The sequence below is a fragment of the Ostrinia nubilalis genome, chromosome 13, assembly GCF_963855985.1.
Source record: "Ostrinia nubilalis chromosome 13, ilOstNubi1.1, whole genome shotgun sequence".
Taxonomy (NCBI): domain Eukaryota; kingdom Metazoa; phylum Arthropoda; class Insecta; order Lepidoptera; family Crambidae; genus Ostrinia; species Ostrinia nubilalis.
This window is the reverse complement of record NC_087100.1, coordinates 5,110,011-5,130,996: the sequence shown is the minus strand read 5'-3', so window position 1 is coordinate 5,130,996 and position 20,986 is coordinate 5,110,011. Positions and strand designations below refer to the sequence as shown.

At 36.2% G+C, this 20,986-nt stretch overlaps 1 protein-coding gene across 2 annotated transcripts in view; it reads right to left on the bottom strand.

The window, feature by feature from the left end:
• Positions 1-493: 493 nt before the first annotated feature.
• The window catches only part of LOC135077442 (uncharacterized), a 245,714-nt gene continuing 225,221 nt past the window's right edge, over positions 494-20,986 (bottom strand). For both annotated transcript variants that reach the window (XM_063971983.1, XM_063971982.1), the window contains 8 exons: positions 11,774-13,625; positions 9,579-11,678; positions 9,226-9,503; positions 8,895-9,101; positions 8,251-8,540; positions 6,049-6,160; positions 5,120-5,383; positions 494-2,253 (listed from right to left, as the gene is read on the bottom strand). In XM_063971983.1, coding sequence (XP_063828053.1) covers positions 2,122-2,253; positions 5,120-5,383; positions 6,049-6,160; positions 8,251-8,540; positions 8,895-9,101; positions 9,226-9,503; positions 9,579-11,678; positions 11,774-13,625 — 5,235 coding nt within the window. In that variant the 3' untranslated portion in view covers positions 494-2,121. The remainder of the gene's footprint in view (positions 2,254-5,119; positions 5,384-6,048; positions 6,161-8,250; positions 8,541-8,894; positions 9,102-9,225; positions 9,504-9,578; positions 11,679-11,773; positions 13,626-20,986) is intronic.

The window sequence follows — 20,986 nt, the reverse complement described above, 5'->3', positions numbered from 1 at the left end:
GCACCTGTTTCAAAATCTAGAGGTGTAAAAACTACTAACGCAGAATTCTTTATATAACTGCCATGAAATAGTGCGGTTGCGATGAAATACGCGGGTCTTCAAGCCCATCCCTGGGGCGCCCTTAACGTGAAAAGCTGGCTTTTTTCAGCGAATATTTGAGAATCACTTCCCTGTAGTACCATTATTTAGATGCAAGAACTGTTACATGCATTATTTACGTTTACTTTTGGGATTAAATCACTGTCAGGTGACAGGGTAACTATAAAGGGTTAACATTTCGACAATTTGGTTTTCGACCTTATGCTAAGTTAATAAGATTTTTAGGGAAAAAAGGCACTGAAAACTTGAGCACAAAGATGTGTTTATTATTCAATCTTTATTTCTCATATTTTGATTTCACGAAATGCATAGGTAACCAAATAAGTATGTTCCTAAAATAATACAAAGGAGATTGAACGTGTTAACAAACAGGTTTTAAAGTAAAAACCATTCATTTAATCATTAATTTATTTCTTGTCATCACTACTAATTACATAACAAATACATAATTTTTCAAACGCGAAAATATTAAGTTTAATTTCTACACATAGGATCTTATTTCCACATAAACGATACTAATACATACAATAAATACATTGAGATATCTTTAATTATAGCTATAAATATTTTTATTACATTTACGTACAATTTTCTTAAGACTAGTTAGGAAATTATGACGATAATTAATATTTTTTTCCAATAATTAAGGCCTAACTCAAGTAAGTATTGAAATAAAACAAATTCTTACTAACGATATAATAAGTTGTGGTCATAAGTCACAACAAAGATAAGTATTACATAGTAAGTATAAACTAAAACCTTTTTTGTTAAATGTAATAGTTATAGATTATAATAATTACAAATGAAAAAAGAAGCGAGATTTTTATTATGTTTTCTTTTTTGTTGGACACAGAACAGGATATCACAGCTATTAAATTTATTATTTACAAAGAATAAGTCTTAAAGTATTTGTTAGGGTTTTTTTTAAATAAAGGGCAATGTTAATTGTAATATTTTGGTGTAAAGCTAAATCTAAATCTAGTGGCAAACTTTTTATCTATTTTTAGTTATTTACAGCTCGTTTGTCTGATAAGTTTAGCAAAGTAGCCTTGATATTGCCTTCCAAAATTAATAATACTAAGGTACTGTGATTCCTACAAAAATGCATTATTTACTTTTATTGTTAGAACTCTACAAACTCTACATTACGATCAACTTTATGTGAATCAGTAACACTGAATAAAAGTAAATTAAAAAACCTTAAAAGCAATGTTGTTATTTTTGCGTACAATAAATTTTAAATATTGTATGAAAAATGCAACATTTCAAGACGCGAAAATCGAATAATACTTGTTTTCAACAAATCAGCAGTTTACCGATTCACACGAGTCGATTAATAACATAATTAAAAATGGCGGTTAGCGTTTTACATGCTGATTTTGAGTTTCAATCGATTCCTTTTGACAATTAATTGCGCGTACGCGTCGAGCATCACCTACGCGTATTTTCTTTTGTTTTTCTTCACCCATAAAATAGGGTAGAGCGGGCACCCAGTAAAAACTGTCAACTTTTTATGAGCTGTCAACTGTCTCGTATTTTTAAACGCAATAGGGAGTAAGACGTCATCTACCAACTCTTTTGTGATTTTAAAACTTTTATACCCCGTTTAAAACCGAGTGTTTTTAAAGAAGATGTGTCTTGTAATCATAATCATCGAGATGTCAGCTGACGAATTGTAAGCTGAAACAGTATTTTATTTTCATGCCTTCTTTTGTTTCTTTCCTATTCTAATAGAACAGAGAGAAAAACAAAAGAACACTATTTGAAACAAAAGAAATTGACGCACGGTTCATTTGTTTTTTCGCTAAAAGTACGCTCTATTTGTTGATGTACGCGTGAGCATGATTTTGGTTCATCATGATTTTGGGTAGCGCGTCACTTCGATGCAGAATAAAACAAAAGAACGCTACAAACAGCTTCCACGTGGAGAAAAACAAAAGAACGCTACGAGGGTGACGCGCTGTTCTCCTACTCATCAAAAGCTATCGTTTGAAAGTGTACTCTTTATCCTTTGATGTACGCTCAGTTTCGCGTGAGCATCGGGTTGATCATGATGTTAGCGAGCGCGTTGCGCCGCTTGCGCCACGCGCCTGCGCCTTGCGCGTGGTACTGAAGCTGGCGGTACCAGGTGCGCGTGCGCGCGTTCTCTTCGGCCTGGAAATAAGCGATATGATTAGAGATCTTTATTGCAGTATGAATAAAAACTATTTTTCCATCTAACATCATCTGCTCATCTAGTGCGTCAAAGAAATCTATGAAGATTTTTGTTCTTGAAAGTAGCCACTAGGGGCGCTGTACAATCTACCATACATTTAATGTAATTTTATTACGCACGCAGTCGCTACCGCGCACACCTAACGTAAACTGATGGTAAGCACACTGAACTGCCGCGATGCCGTGGTAAAGGGCCCTAAGTCTCACGTAAGAATTAGATCCTCAATCTTAATTTCAATAAATTTTAATGATTTCAACAAAGGATGATAATTGGAAAATGGATAGAATTTACGTTAACCAAATCATCTTTGGCGCGAACCAAACCAAATACTTGAATTACTACAGTCAGTTGATAATTACTCTTCTACATGATTAAATTGATTCCATACGGATCAACTGTTAACTAAATTAGCATAATAGCGATAATTATTTCCGCATATCAGATTGTTATTACTGCATTAACAACCGAACTTGAATCTAATTAGTTTGTTTTAGAACTGAAATTCAAACAGCTGGTCATGGGCCACGAAAAAAAAATTTATATTTTTAACCCTCCGTGTACGAGGTGACTAAAAGTTACGTCCCGTACCAGGTGGGGTATGACACACCCCAATATACAAAGTGATAAAATTTTCATTCAACATTTTTTTAGGTGGAATTTAATATTTAATATTGATTATTTACGTATGCTAATTAGGTTTAAGAAATGCTCTGAGCTGAAAATATGTATTATAACATTATTATCATAAAAAAACAAAAAGACACAATTTCCGTTGTTCTTGTAATTTAGGAATCAGTTTCCTATGTGTAATTTTTAATTAGTGCCTTTAATTATGACAACCGTTTTTATTTAACAAAGTACAAGTATTTACTTATAATTTAAAAGTAAATTAAAAACTGGAAGGGTATAAATTTGTTTTGATCATCAGTTTTCAATTTACCACAATTCTGATAAAAGAAAATGAGTATACTCAATGCATAAAATGGGAGCTTAACAATTTTATTTATTTATAAAATATGTTATTCCATTTCAGTAGCCCATAAATTGTATCACCAAGTATAAATTGTAGCCCATAAGTGTATGTTCACATACACCTTCGGATCTCAGTACTAAACTTCCAGATTCGCACTAAAAGTCATCTCATTTGACTAAAAGTGCTTGAAAATTTCAGATACCGTAAAAATCACGAAAAATAATATTTGTATTGAATTTTATTCAATTGACAAAGCTAAAAATATATAAATTACACCAAAACTGTTAGTTTTTTTTTTTAACTTTTTAACAACGTCCCGTACCAGGTGGGGTGTGTGACACCCACACGCACTTTAAAGGCATGTAACTCAGTTGGTAGTCACCGCTGGACTGATTTTGCAACGCTGATCGAAGCAGCAGTGTCATAATTCCAGCTACTGAGAATTTCAAATTCAGCACTTGCAAATTTTTAAAATTGTGGCTATTTTTAAAGGACTGGGGTGTGTCACACCCCACCTCGTACAGCGAGGGTTAAAAATATTTGTCCACTTGTCTATGGAGAGAGCAATTGAAAAGAACCTTACTCAATGTAAGTGTATTCAATAAAAAATGTTATTGAACTACCAGACTGACCAAGTTTCTTCTACCACTAGATTTCAGTTCTGTTGTGCTGAAGTGATGGTAGAGCAAGTTATATTTATCGTATATGAGCCCTGAAGAAGTGAACCATATTAAAAATAATTTGAATTTGATTTAATATCAAATTAAATGATCCACGTCTACCTATGTCGATTCGATAGTCTCAAGTCACCCAATCAATTAACTAATTGAAATCGAATCGAAAAATCTTCACAAACTTTAAATTATTGGTAAACCAAATAAATAAAATAAAAATAAAATAAAGAAACTTTAATGTGGTTAGTTTGTAAAATTGACATACAGAAATTCGAAATAGCATCGTAATGATGCAGAAAGATAACAGGCGATGGTTTTGCAACTCCAAATTTTCTCTTTTACGCGTTTAATTCTTCCCCCATTGTTAAGCCCTTTATTTTTTAGCCACTTGCTTTGGCGCACTTCGCAGTGTTTTGTTTTTATGACGTTAACGCAAAAACAATTACGCCTTTCTTTAATGCAGTCTTTAAGAATCATGATAAGACGAGCTCAGTCTCTTTTCTGTGTAAAACAATTAATTTCTATTTATATTCCCTTTTCAGGTTCCTTTACTCAAAGGAAAAGCCCTCAAGAGGATAGCAAAACAGGCAAAAAATACAGCAGTAAAGGCTACATTATTCGCATTTTTTAGAGTAGGCGCACACCGTTTATTTCTCGTCGGCCGATAGTTTAGTCGGGCAGTTGATCAGTATGGGCATGTATGGGAGTGCGCACACTACGCCGATTCGATTTGGCCGATTCTTCATACAAATTAAAATCGGGCACAACTATCGGCCAACTAAAAATCAACGGTGTGCGCCTACTCTTAGTCTGTAGGGATAATGTGTCCAGTGACTAGTTATATTACCAGGTAAGCTATACATAGTTACTTTAACATTTCAATAGTTTATTTTCAGCAAAGATTAATGTCTTTAGGGTTAATTATTAAGGGTGAGTATAGACTAGATCATTTACTTGTAACAGAACAACGAGCCGCTTTATGATATGATCTGGTATATCACTCTCTCGAACCAAACGTGCTTTGGAAACTGAGCTTTTACCTTTATTGTACCATTCGTTATGAACATTATATTTCATAAAAATGCTCGAGGTAATGCTCTATATCATTCTCAATTCGTATATTTTAATATCCACCTTTAGAATAAGATAAAAACTCACCTTGAAAATATACGAATCTTTCGTGGTTATCTCGTGGACCTCGAAGAAGTGTTCCGGCTCGTGATCAGCTGCGACCACGCACCGGTCTAGAAAGAGAGGCTCTCTCTGCAGCGTGTATCTCCCGGCTTTCTCTCTTACGAGCAGGAGAGCGGCCTCTCTCACTCCGCTCCGAGCGAAGAGAGCTTCGCCCTCTCTCTCGCGCGCCTCGCGGTCCCTTTGCTCTCTCGTTTCGCGAATCTCGTTCGTTTTGTGGGTGGTCGTTGGCTGGAATATGTTTTCAATTAGTAAGTAATAAAAATTAAGGCGGTTATCACACTGCGCTGCGCTCCGCCGCGGAGCGCGTGATTTTCATATAAAAAATCACGCGCGCGGACGCGTTGTCAGTGTGAAGTGCCGCGCGTGTTTTCTCTATACAAACTGAAGTACCTACTTGCATACAATGATTAAATCTGTCGCCCCGCGCTCCGCGGCGGAGCGCGGCGCAGTGTGGTAACCGCCTAAAAGTTACAAAACATTACAATTTTAAGGATTAAAAGTTGAATTAATTTAATAACATTCGATTTCTATGAGATACAAATCGCTTCTCTACGCTCTCAAATCAAGTAGTGATTAGGAAAACATATGACGTAAGAAACCATGTCGCTAAGAAAATGTAATACCTATGTATTATTTAGCTACAAGCACTAGTCTACATCTTAATATCAACATCAACATTTTTTTAAACCGCTTTTTAGCTGTCTCCGCTTTTAACCTTGGTGTACTAAAATTAGTTTTTTGCATATCAAATAATTTGCATCCAAAACTGTCTTGACTTCGACTAGTCTTGCTTTTATATTTTGCTTTACCAGAACTGAAAAACCAGTTATGTCTATAAATAGTCTTTAGTTGCTATTCTTTCACTGAAACTAAAATTAGTTTTAGTTTATTACCTTCCCGTTAGTCACCAAGAGCGCGTTGATCGGCGTCAGCTTGATCGTGCGGCCCTTCCGCCAGTTGTTGTCATTCGGCTGGGTGAACAGCAGCTTGCCTTCCATTGCGAACCTTAACAACATGGAAATAGAAAACAAAATGAATTGATGATCAAATTTGGATAGAGCAAAGAGTAGCTTGCTTAAGTTAAAATAAAATTGGGCACCTCAGGGTGCGTGGTTCCTGGAGTTTCAGTCAAATTGTATTCGCTATACTGTATATCACGTAGTCTATACTGATCAACGATTTTATTTTCTTTAGCTCCTACAATGTGCCGCAATGTGACTGCCAAGTCCATGAAAGAAAATCTTTATAGGCACTTAGACTTTACATAATTACATTACACGATTTTCAAGGCCACTTCAAACTCAAAATGCTTTTTAAAACTTATTTTTCATTACCACATCAGTTTGAAGACCTTTCATACTAATTTTAATCATTTATAACTGAAATAGAACCTGTATTGAACTGCTTTTAGACCCTAGAATCTTCATCAGTAAATATAGAACTAATTCCTAGTTTAACCAGTGAGGCGTAAGTCCTATTCAAGATGTGAATGGGCTTCATCTGATTTCATTTACGTACTTTATTTCTCAATATTTTATAGCGTGATTTCCAATGCAAAGCGGGCATATTAAGCCGCCATTTTAGCTCCCATAAAATGGGGTCGAGATAAAAATTGCTTCTAATAATCCAGTTAGAACTCAAGAGCTTTTGATTTTATAGGTTTAAATTAACATTAGTGCTCGTCTTCAAAAGTTATTTCCTTTTTACACGTATAATTACTTGTATTTGTGTTGTTAGAGTAATAAAGAGCCCCGGGAATAGCTCTTGCTGCCGTTACTGGCACTAAAGCGACGATTATCAGCAGAGTGGTGCAAGTGACAAGAGTCCACTTAATCTTATTATAATCTAAAGATATAATTAAGCTAATTACTGGTAACAAAATGGATCCAAAGCTCGTATTCTTAAACTCATGAAAAGTTGTCCAATAATGAAGATATTGTCTAAAAATCGCTAATGATATGACACTGCTTGACTTTGGCTTAGTCTGACTTTGACGTGATGTTTCCATACAAACAATTTAACTCTTTATGAAACCCTTTCTTCTTTTTTATCATTTCTACAACAGCCTTTTTTCCTCTTCTGGAAACCAACTAATGCTTAATTGAATAGGTAAACTCCTTTAAAATCAGAAGATGACGTATCTTCTTTTCAGGTAGGTACTTACGATCACAGCTTGACGACAAAATTAAATATTTATTTCCGCATCAGCTTACGACTCTGACTGGAACCAAACCTGCGACCCGCAATGGATCTAGTAATGGGATCATTTGTCCCATCCACCAATAGCAGGGCGATGTGCCTGAATACAATTCGCCGAAACATTCAGAATTATCCAAAGGGCTAAACGTTTATTTTTTAATTAAATCTGTGTAATTGTGGAGATTAAAGCTGATGGTGATTGTTTGTTGTAAGCAAGCTCATTATGGGCTTTAGAAACGGGATTTAATAGATCTTGCGTAAGTATTAAGATAGATCTAGATATTGAAACGACACATTTAGAATTTACAGCAGCATTTTATAAATCTTTCGCTCTCAACATCGCAGTATTTTATTTCAATTAAGAAGAATGGGCCACAGTAATAATTTTCACTTACAAATAATTGGCACAAAAAGCAAATTAAAAAGTTGTCTGATGGCTGTTATTTTTTGTGGAAACCTAAGGGCATGAGGCAACGTAATTAGCTATTAGAGATAATGACCGAGCTAATTAATATTTTTGTTCAGTAACAATGTTTGAAAGGAAATCTTATGTCGAATAATACGCATTGATTTGTTACTTAGATCAAATTAAAAGTAATAGAGTACATAGACAGTATGCTCTTTTAAAAACGACAGAAAATTAAGTTAGAGTGGCAACTTATGAACCTAGTTTATGACAAATATTATGTCACAACAAAATGCATGGTTTGATTGGCTGTCACCACAGATCCACACATAGAAGTGAGCAAATTAATTACCTTAATCTTTTGAGAAAGTTACCGTTGACTATCAATGAAATCACAGTAATTTTAACGCAACAGACCTTAGCATGGCTTCATTCAAGGACTGATTATTGCCAGATCTGTCGCCAAAAACCCTTAACGAAAATCACCCACCTGGCATCATCATGATTCCAGTCTAGCACATCAACCGCCATCTTCCTAAGCCTGATATCGGCCACGTGTAGGTCGTGCGCAGTCCGCCTTGCAGCCGCCAGCCGCCGCCACAGTGGCACGTCTCTCGCAGCCGCTGCAGCCGCTGCGGCCGCTGCGTTGATCTCCTCAAGCCTAGACTCCACGCAGCGCTGCGCCGCTCGAACGTCCTCGCGCTCGGTCGCACACGCAGCCGTGGCACGGTACAGCCGCGAGAGAAGGAGTGGATATTTTGTCACGCGTTGTACTGGCACCTGGATTGAAAGATTTTAATGAAATCTAACGCATATCACAAGGCACTCATCGTCATCATGAGGTCATTTATGCCCGTTTTCACCATCTATCCCTAATTTTTAAAAATGACCTCTATGAAAACAAAATTCCTGATAAATGTTACCATAGGGCTCACTTAGAAATTAGGGATTGATGGTGAATTTACCAGAGGCAAAAGGGAGCGCATGGGTCCAAATGTGTATTGCACATGGGTTCTCTATTACGAAAACTACTTAGATATTTAAAAAAAATCAACAGATTTAAATACGTTCGGCGACAATAGAGATTGACAATATTCAACCAAAAGGAGCAAATAAAAATCCTGAAGATCTTACCATAAGAAATGAGTTCAAATTCATTCGCCTCAAGACTGCGTTTTCCATCTGAGACACGCGTAAGAATATCCTCAGGAGTTCCTTCTCCTTCTCAAGACCAGCCAGCAGCAATGCAGCACCAGCCTGCTTCACACAGTACGACTGGAACGCAGACAGCATACCCGAACACTCCAGAAGAATTTTGCCTACATTCACTGTCAACAGATCCTGTAAAGAAAAAAACAAATAAGAGAAATTCCGTAAGTCCAATTTTATTTTATGCCAAAAATAATAGTGTTTGAGATCAAATTTTAAGTCTTTTATGAGATGAAGATAACAAAAGCTAAATTACCTCATCTCCCTGGTCAACGGCGATCTCAAGAGCATCCCGTAACTTCTCGGATAATACTTGATTGTTGTCAATTAGCTCTTCAACGTTCAAGAAAATTGCACTCAATTGTTCTTGTGTCAGCAAGCCAGCCACCAACATGGGTTTGTAAAACTCTTCTAATATAATTTGCAAGTCTCTTCCATATTTCTCTTCAGTCTCAACTATTTCTGTGATTATTTCTTTTCTCTCTGCTCTTTTCTTGGCACATTTACGACATACTAACGGAGCGTATATTGATCCTGAAAAATAGTCTCACATTAGATAAAAATCATTTCAAAACTTACAATAAAATCAAACAATAGTGATTAACATACCCTGTTCTGTCACTTGAGTTTCTACTGCGGTGTCACAGTCTTCACAAAGATGAATTGGCGTATCTTTATCACTTATTGTACCACAAGGTGAAGTTTTTCCTTGTAGTCTACTTCTTGAAGATTTACTAGTTTCAGATCCCACACCAGAATCATTTCTTTCAATTTCAGCAGAAGTTTTCTTACATATCGCAGATTTTTCTAACATTTCATTATTGATTGTCAAAGAGTTGTCTTCACTAGAATCTGAAGCGTTTGATAGCTGACTAGTATTACTACTTAGGTGAGTGTCAATAATACCAGTGGTGCGTTTGTCCTTAGACTCGTTCAATAAGTTTGAAGAATCATTGCCATTTGAATAGCTGGTAATGTATGTTTCTTCGTCATCAATGCCTCTCTCTTTTGCATCAACTAGATAAGATAGAATATCATACTTTGATGCTCCCTCAAATATTGATCGTGAACCACTACGTTTCTCATCATCCATAAGTGACAACGAATTAGGAGGAGGATTTGCTGGTAGAGGTGGTGGCATATCTCCTATCTCCTCGTAAATGGGATCACTGTTAAGGCGGATTGATTCGTAATGATGATCGTCATCTGTATTATTTCCTATTTCTATTTCACAAAGGGCAGCATCAACAAGCATTTGGTAAAACTTGGACCTTGTAGAATTTGTGTCATCCTCAGTAGATAGCTCACTTGCTGATGCATTGTAACAATCTGACATAGGATCGAGATCAGAAAATATTCCCATGGCCCCGCTTTCATACTCCATACTTTCATAGGGAGCCGAGCAGCCGCTTTCATCGTTTTCATTACTAACGGACGTATCGATTATTTGTCTTTCAGTGGATTCTTCATTTTCAACTTTCATTTGATTCTTTGGTTTTTCGTCTTCACATTTACTATCAGTTTTTTCCATTTCCAATTTCATGTTTTTAAGGGAGCTTTCAATTAGTTTTTCAACTTTCATTTTACCACTGTCTGTCCACTCCTGGTTCTTTGTTTCTTGGAGTTTTATTAAGGAGTTTTCTATCAATTTTTTTACTAAGTTCGAATCTAATCCTTCAGCTAAATGGCCAAAGAAAGGGTCATCAAATAGTTTTGTAACAAAATTTCCATCTTGTTGCTTGCTGTCTTCGTTGGAATGTTCATCCTTCTTTCCACAAACATGTGGTATTAGATTTCTTTTTACCGCTTCTACAGGATCGCTTAAAATAGACGAGAGCTCATTGGCGTCTGATATATTTTTGTCGTTGTTCTTATCATTATAATATTCCTCATAAGTATTCCCGTCCTCTTTCTTTTCTTTTGCATCCGATAAGACAGCACCAATGTAAATCTGGCTCTTAGATTTCTTTACTTCTTTTTGTGGAGTTCCCACACTTATGGTCACAGTAGTGCCTGTCTGGTACGTATTGCAAGAATTACCAAAGTCATCATTTACTACAACTGATGATAAATAAATCGGTGTATCACTACTAACATTCATTGTAGAGTAGCATTCATTTCCATTTATTTGAATAGAAGTTTTTCGAGGTTCACTTTCAGTTGACTTAAACACATTTGTGCCTTTAGTATCATCAGCTTCATCAGAATCAAACTGTTTGACACGTAAAATAGTTTTTTGTTCGTAATCATTTGCATCTGACCATTCATCACTCGCAGAACTTGACGAATTGTTCCTCACAAATCGTGTCTTGACGTATGTGTGTTTCTTTGACTTTGAACGATCTTTAGCTTTCAATCTAGGAGGAGGTTCTGGTGATTCGGAGATGCCACGACGCAAATTCTTTAAGATATTTCGTGTTATATCACTGCTGTCACTCAAGTTACCGGGTTCAATGTCATGTTCATGACTGTTGGTCTTTATTTCATTTGATTTAGGTGATAAAGAGACATTGTCTTTTGGCTGTTGAACAGATGTCTCAATAATAGTTTCAATTACAGGTGATAAGAAAACTTGACTTGTATGCCCATGTTTGCTTTTAGGTCGTAAAGCCATGGTATCCAAAAACTTCGGTGGTGATATTGATACTGTTGACGTCAAACGCTCAGATTCTGACCGACGCAATATCGGTATTTTAGGAATCTCATTATCTGAAAAAAAAAGAAGAAAAATAATAACGTTTAGTTTGAATAATAAGAATCATAAATGTGAAATATAAATTAATATAAGTAAAATTGATACAAACCTGCTATATTAGATACGGAAGTTTCTTCTATACTATCATTTACTGCTGTCGGAACTGTATTCATCTGAGTGCTTTCTTCTACAATGTTCTCCAACAACGAATTCGTTTGAACATCTTCATAGACGTCATTATCATTATGTAATTCTTGGTTTACAAGTTGAGACATCTCTTCATTAGGAGCTTGGATCAAACTGTGGCTAACCACGTCTCCTTCGGCCATGACATCTTCTTCAGTGTCAACATTTACTTCAGATGAAATTTCGGGAGTGGAGGTTTGTTCGAGATTAAACTCAGCCGTGTAAATAACTTTTGTTTCATCGCTATCCACTTGAAACTGAACTCTTTTACGGTGTAATGTATTTTGGAATGCCTTGCCACCCTTTTCTCTGGGTTTTGGCAAATAAAACTGTGAAGCATTAAATCGTTTGCTTTCAAACGAATCGTCAGATGTTTCAGCTTTAGTAGATGATTCGTGCAAATCGTAGTTTCTAGGCTTCTTTAAAATTGATTTGATTGTGTCTGTGTTCTGGTTTTTGTATTTTGAGTTGCGAGAAGCATCAAAGGCATTCTTTCTATTGTAACTCCTCTCAGGTAATCGTTGATTATCGCTCTCACTGTCATCGTCAGTTTTTATATTCCTTACTCGTCTAGGTGGGCGTTTAGGCGAAACACTTTTTTGTTTTGTACGATTATTATAATTTGATATGTTCAATATTTTCTTACTGGTATTTTTGCTTAATGACGTAGACTTTTTGCTTTCATTTTTAATATTTGGTAATGAGACAGAAGGAGATAACTCCGAAGATTTAGAATCGCCTTTCTTGAGATCATAATTTACCGGATCATACACAGTCATTTCCTCAACCGTGCATGATTTAGATTCATCGGAAACTCGTATCCTTTGTCCACTAATGGCTTTGACATTTGAATCCGATTTTGACTTACTTAGTGATCTATTTTTTAGAGATTCTTGGAAAATGTCCCCATAATCATCATCGAACTCAATTTCTACCATTGATTTTGCACTACCACTTGATTTTACTAAGTCGTAAGGATTAATATCGCAAGATAGTATTGACTTTTTAGATTCATTGGCAGTAGCCTCTTCGTCTACCCAGATTTCATTTACACGGCTTACAGACTTACTTCTGCTTTTTCGCAGTGTCTCTGGACTTGGTTTCTTAGTTTTGACTCTGCACGGACTTATGCTTTTTGCTCTTGATCTTGTTGTTGAAAATTGACTTCCGATGCGAGCTTCGTGAGGAGGAGCTAATCTGCTCCTTCGCATCAAGTCATAAGGGTCAGCTTCGCCATTATTTTTTAATATGGTGGGTCTGGATTTGGATCCTTGAACTCTAACTGTTCCAGCTCTAAGTAAACCAGCATCTCGACTTACTTGAGGCCCTCTGACGGTGCCTCCAACCAGTAATCGCGGGCTATCCGCTATCGTCAATGGCAATCGAGATCCTTTGCATTTCTTACAAATACTGACTTTGGTAGAGCTTGTCTTTTTAGTACCATTGAGGTACTCGGGACAGGAACAAAGAATTACAGCATAGTTGTGAGGCTGCGGTTTTTGAGGAGTGCTGATTAACACTGGGCCAGGTACTTCAGGATAGGCAGAGAAGACGCTTGGCCTTATAGGTGGGGTCTGGGTCCTGACTGACCCGTAGAGCCATGTTTCAGCGTATTTCATTGATTTCGACAGCGCCGAACCTCCCGGCCCACTGATGGTTCCGTACATATATGGACTCTCTGGAGACTTCTCCGAGGACTTGCTGCTCCCTGATGTATTCAATTTCAGCTTCGATGACCATTTCTTAGGCCGTGTGTTTTCCGTTGTGTCGTATATCTGAAACAGAGAGAAAATGATACTTAGTAAACTTTATTGTTGAAACTACAATAATGTTGTTTTCATGGACTAAAAGTGTATGGTAATAAATATCCCTTGCGGTTGCGCAAATTTTTCACATTGAATGTTAATGATAATTAGGTACTTCACCCAAAGCTGTTATGTTAACTAATTAATTTTGAATCCCAAATTCTGCGGGAGAATTTTCATTAAATCGGGCGTGTATTTATTTATTGGTTTCATCTATGATAGAAACACGAGATTAAATCCTACGCTGTGGTTAGGGTTTAAACCGAGGCGAATCAATAAATTAAATTATGAGCCTATATAAATATAGCACGTAACGTAGGTATGTATACCTAAATTTTATATGCATAAAACGTAATATGCATACTTGTATATGTATTTATCGTTTAACTACACCGAATTAAGTGAGATGCATCAAAATTATTTAATATTGCTTCCCTTATGAGTAATATACTTACAGTAAAAATTAAATGACGACTTTGTAATATTTTCAAAGCTACAGGAATAACTCTCTTAAATTGGCGTTCGAGGCTCTTTAGAGTTTCAATACGGGTCTTTAAAGCATTTTAGTTCTTATTTATCGTAGAATTTAATTAAAAGCAATCTTAAAATGCAAAAGCCACAAAAATGTCTGCAAAAAGTTTTTGCGACTATTTTCGCAGGCAACAACAAACTTTCCAGCACTAAATTCCTTTGAAATTAATTAAAAGGTGATTCAAAGTTATAAGGTTTGAATTCAAAACAAAAGTCTTTGATGTATTCTGTGCAGTTTTTGCTAAATAGTAAGGGCTGTTATGAACGCTTTTAAAAAGAACTTCTATTAAAAACATAAATTAATGTTACACAATGAGTAAAAACTTGGTCCTTTGAAAATATCATTTTCATTTAAAAATTGTCAACTTTTTTGTAATGGAAAATATTTTGTCTGTTTATCTGATCACAGTTTTTTCTGAAAGTTTTTTATTGATAACATGGAAACTAAAACACCCTGTTTCATATCGAGTTGTCAAGTAAATAAAATTATTTTCTAGTTACTGACCACATGCCGCGTCCACCTTGTTGTTTGTTCAAACAGATGCTACAGTGATAAGAAAAATAATAGTAAAAGCTTTCTTATTTTCTAGGAACATCCTTACTGGCATTCTTTAATTCTCTTAGCTGATCACTGTGTGAATGTTTGTCACAAGTTATGTGATCTTTTACTATTTTGTACTATGTATATGAGCATTAAAATTATTTTAGTTTTTAAAGTACCTTTTCGCTAAATCCAATTCTGAATTTTACCTCAACTTTTATCTTTTGCCTATTTTTAAGGACTTTAAACCATTTAGGGAATTGAGACAATCAAGCCAAAATTAGACGCAGTGTTACAATATGACTCTATTCAAAGATACACTACCAATATCACCTGCATTCAATTTAACGCGACACGAAACATGCCGCCATTGGCGCACATAAAAGGATCCCCAAGCATCTGAACACCGGATCACCGGATCCCCTGTCCGCAGGGCCGCCCGGTTCTAATTACCGGTTGGTGCGATGGCCGATGCATATCGGTACGCCTTTGATCCAGGTAGGTCCGAACAATAACTGACGTCTATTCCTTGGAGTACGGGTGACAGAGTGCGGCAGCATTTTAAATACAGGGTGTCTTTAAATGTCTAGATGACGTCGACATTTTTTTTATTTATGTGTATGTACAATTGCACAGTCAGCGTCAAGTATTTCGTGATTCCCAAAGTAGCCAAAAAGTTCGCAGCACGTCTTTGTTACAATAGGAATAAGATTGTGTTGTCATCTCTTTGGCCACTTTGGATGTCACTAACTATTTGACTGATTTGAAGCTAACTGTATCTACACAATTAAGGTAAGATCTTTCTAGGTAATTTGTAAATCCTAAAATTACGTAAAAAATATAGGTTTAAAATTCTTTAATCGTTTATTTTCCTACATTGTTTCTGTAAAACCTTTCTTTCACATATTACATAAATAAACCTTTCCCTTGAAACATGTCAGATCCATTTCAACCAAGGATCGATACCGTCTGGGCATCCGGATCGCAAACCGGATTGCCCGTTTCTAATTACCGGTCCTGGGGTCACGCTTTGTACCGGTTTCCCGGGGACAATGCCTCGATACCCACCTCTCCTTTGATCCGGGTATCGTTACATTGTCTGATATCTCGACAAATAATTGAGGGAACATTAGGTAAAACAAAATATAAGTGTGAATAACCTATTATTTCTTAGAATTTCTAGTCAAATAACTAAGTTACAAAGTTAATAAAGCTTTAATTTTCTAAAGAAAAAGCTTTTTGGAACTAACTTTTTCGGTAAACCTAAGGCTGAGTTGCACCAACATATTTTAACCGTAACAATAACCGGTGCTTTTTGTATGGAGTTTGACAGATTTTTGTCGTTTATCAAAGTTATAGTAAGATTGTGCAACTCAGCCTTAGTTTATCAAATAGTTATTGGTAATTGCCTTAGTGTACGGAACTTTTTACGCACATTAAAACTTATTAAGCCGATTTTATCTCCACTTACGGAACCTTAAAGCCAGTGGAAGTGTACACTTTGCTCTTGGTAGTGGAACCTCCAACAATGTACCTACGCTTCCTTGTTCTATTTAGTGTAGACGAGGGATGTTTTATTTGAAAACAAACTAGACTTCAAATGTAAGAAATAAAAGTTAGCTGATATTTATTGTTTGTGACATCAGAACAATCTTTGACGTTGATAAACAGTTGGTATCTAATTGAATCTTCTCATTTGATAGGTAAGGACTAATCCTTACCTATCTGGACTGAATAAGTGTCATAATTCATTTAGATGTTATCATCATTAATGATGAATTATGACACTAATTCAGTAGGAGGATTAATTTGATAGACCTCCCACTCGGTGGATGGATGATCTGGTAAAGGCCCCGGGAAGCACCTGGATGCGGACAGCGTAGGACTCGCCGTTATGGAAATCCTTGCGTTATGGAACGCCTACATCCAGCAGTGGACGCTATTAGGTTGAAACGAACGGACTCGTATATCGCCTCTGTGGTCTAGTGGTAAGACCACCTGCTTCAGACGCAGAGGTCCCGGGTACGATTCCCAGTGGGGGCAGATTTTTCTGTTCGGTTTGGTTGGTGGTATGGCTTGTTCTAAGTCTGCCTGGCTAGCTACCACCATCTTACCTAAGTCTGTCGTCATAACAACAATGTTAACAGCGTTGTTGTGTTCCGGCAGTTAGAGGTAAGATAGCCAGTTCCTCCGTGGTTGAGGATTCCGGGTGAAGCTCGCTTCCACCTTCGGCCTGATCGTCACTTACCATCAGGTGAGATACAGGCCAAGAGCTTCCTCGTTGTGGATAAAAAAAAATGATATTATTATACTTAGGCTGAGTTGCACCACCTAACTTTGACCGTAACTATGACGATAACCGGCGCTTTTTGTATGGAGTTTGACATATTTTTGACGTTTGTCAAAGTTAAAGTAAGATGGTGCAACCCAGTCTTAGTCTGTCTAGGTATTGAAATATAGTTACCTACTATAATTTCCTAGCACACCTGTCTCCAAAACTTAATTACCATTGAGAAATGTTGTTACTATACTCATTGAAGGTCAAAGTAAAGCAATTAACATTACCTACCTCTTACATTTGTTAATAATGTCGTATGAAAGTATCGAAACTGCAACTTACTGTCTCAATGCTATAGAAAGGAAAACTAAGTCGTGACTGGTTTTAGCCAAAGGTACAAAAATAGTACTAAAGCTAGTGTGCAATTCTGCTGCGGTCAGCCTAACTAGGAAATCGTTGTGGCTAAACATATTTTGATATCGCAAGAGTCGTGACCTAACGCGAGATGTAATATAATTTCTGGATGATGATTAGTCTAATCTTGCACGAATAATATTTAAATACAAGCACTAGGAGTCTCAAATTTTGCATGGGGGTTTCTTTTAGAACGTAGGTGCTCACTACTCCACCCCTAAGGGGGTAAAACACGATCCACGCGTACGAAGTCGCGGGCGGCCGCTAGTTACTGCGTCCTTTCTGGATGATGATTAGTCTAACCGTATATATGCTACGTAAACATGTAACGCACAGGTAAATGAGTTTGACAAGCTTATGAAGATTGCCATGATATAACGATTACCACCGTGAGTAAAGATTTGCTAACTTATCTAATTTTACTAATATTAATCTTTTTGCTATTTGCATATAGGTGCAACTCATATTATGTTTTTTAAACTTGAGAAAATTAGATTGTCTGAGATGGAAAAAACGGTTCTTTATAATATTTGATAATTTGGGCCCCAAAAACTATAAGTACCTAATTCGTGAAGATTTCTGAAAATCAAGTATCGAAAGTCTTACCGAAGTACCTATCACACTTTTTAGACAGAACAAAAGCGAAGAACTAACTTTATTTTATTTTTCCTCTACTAATTATTGTCGTCTACAAAAATAAAAGAGCACATTTTTTCTCATTAAAGCAAGCTGGAAGTTCGCAACCTAATTTTCACAAATCTCCAAGCTGTTGCTATCACTAGTCCATTGTTCAACAAAATTGAAAACCACGCAATATCCTAGCGCCGGTATTTAGTCGCCTAACAATGCCCCTTGTTAGTATTAACAAAGGCACAGCCCAAAGAAAACAGAAATCAAATAAGATCCAGTAATTTTATCCGCAGATCGTCGGGAAATAATGGAATATTTCGCAGGTAAATGTAGATCAAACAACGTTTGATTTCATTCATTACTTCATTGAATGAAGTAGGTATTTTATTAATATCATGATTTAGGATTTAGATTAGGTACCTACTACATAATTTTGTTGCCTTACTGCACATATTAAAAGCCGAATATCGAAAGATCATGGTGCAGACTTTAAAACGAAATTTCAACATACTGAAAAGTGACTGTAATAATATTCAGTTTTTGTGAAAAGAACGAGGAAATGGCAAGGGCAAAGACGAGGAATTTTTGAAAGACAAATGTACATCTGAAAATAGAGAGAAAATAGTGAAATGTTTTTAATTAAAATTGCTAGGTGTTTAAACGTGAGCTCTACAAATGGACCTTTACTAAATAACTGTTCACTGATTCAGTATTTTTGTGAGTATCATCTTTGTCCAATCCTAGAAGTTAGTATTATGGTAAGCGAATTTTTCTCCTTTTTTTCTCCTAAATTTTGTACTAGCTTTTCTCCCTCGCCTGTGCCAGGGTTCGGCTTTAGGGCAGCTTTATCACCTTCTGCAGAGTGTAGGCTGGAAACTGGCGTCTTATCTAAATAATTCCCATTAAACGGGGTTTCTATTTTCACTAAGGGAAACAATGTCACTCGAGTACAAGTAATGTTCGGATATACACCCGACTGCACAAAGGAGGGTAAATTATTCCTATGTAATAATATCTCGCATTATTTTTATTTATAATTTTTACACCTAAGTTGAAGAAACATCCAAAGTTTTTAGCTTTCATAATTATATCATCTTCTTCTGTGCCGTTTACCATTTCCACTATCATGTAAAGTGCAATCAATGTATTTCTACCCGATTGCGCCAGAAGGAGGGGCATGTTTTTAATATGCAGATTAAATTAGTAAAATTGTCTCATGGATTCACCACCGTATATTACGAGTATTTACTGTGGATTCACCTTGAAATATTTATCGAGTTTTAATTAAGTACTTTTACGTACTTAGTTCAGAATAATGTTGACATCGAATCCTTAAAGCGTTAAGAATACATATTCCTGATTTCTCTTTCTCCAATCGTTATTAACATAGTTTATCTAAGTCCAAACAATCGCATGAATGCGGTTTGAAACTAAACATTGGTTCTCAGATAACGTCCTGTATTTGATACCTACGACCTTAGTAGGTAACCTGGTTAGCCTAGAGACTTGAGGATTGAGACCTAACGTATCGTATGTCATGCTGAATGTCATACAGGGTACAGTCAGCGTCAAATAGTTCGTCACTCAAAGTGACCAAAAAGTTGATAATACAACCTTATTCCAGTAACAAAACGTGTTGGGAACTTTTTTGGATACTTTGGGTGTCACAAACTATTTGACGCTGACTGTACGTACTAACAGCACGTCAAGTGAAACACTGTGAGGTCTTATGTAGTTGTAATAGAGGCGAGTTTGCAACAAAAATATAGTCTGTACTAGGATTGTATTGAGTGACGGCATTGATAATGAAACAAAAAACACGGATCTTGCAGCTCTACTTTTAGTGGCTGGACTTTCATTTATAGACTGATACTGCTGATACGATCATTGTAATTGATTGTAACAATTCACAAACACTAAAACTATGAGGTCTCACAGTGCGCGTGAACGCCCAGGGTCTCACACGAACCAATCACAGAACTCTATTCAACGCTGTGAGGTCGATTTGCTTCGGTTTGTGAATACGGGCGTTAAACTTTTAACTCAAAATGATAAATGTTTTGAACTAAAAACTACTCAAGCAATACCTAGACCCTTAATAAGCAGATCATGTATGTACAAAACTCAGGTTAGATGCTACAGTTTAAAGTTCGACCTTTCAAAGCTGTATACTAACTTTAGTAAGGGAAATAGGAAAACTCAAACTAGAACACAAATGATGATAGTTAATTTTAAAATATTAAGGCAAGTCAGTTGCTGCAACTCATTGCATGACTTTAACCGTAACTAGAACAATAACCGGTGTTATTTGTATGGAGCTTGACAGATTTTTGACGTTTATCAAAGTTAAAGTAAGATGGTGCAACCCAGCCTTAGTATTAAGCCTTACGTGGATAGAATCAAGCCTTTTACGTTTAATTTTAGACTCTACAAACAGAAACGAAAACCTTGAAAACAAATGAAGATTGATGAAGGACATAAACTGTAGTTTCAGAGACGTGATGGGGCGCGCCCGATGTTTCTTTAGTCTATGTATATACATTTATTTTACCTACGTGATCCCTTAAGGGCACTTTTAAGTAAGGTAGGTACATTCAGGATTTAAAATGGCAGCTAGCGGGCTAAAGATTATTTTCAACCACAGAAAACATAAATTAGAATATAAATTAACAATTTTTATTGCACAAATTACTAATAGTCCCGTTAGCCCCTCGTGTTAAGCTACTATATTAGTTGCTACTTTGGGGCTAGATGGCACTGTGTGAAATGGTCCAAAGATAATTTATTTATTTAAAAAACACTCGACAAACATTGTGATAATACTAACTTTCTTATCTATACTTATAATAAATCTGTAGAGAGGTCAATTCTGTACATGAAATATATTTTCAAAATAACTATCAGGGGGTGATTAGTGATCGATACTGATGCCAAAAA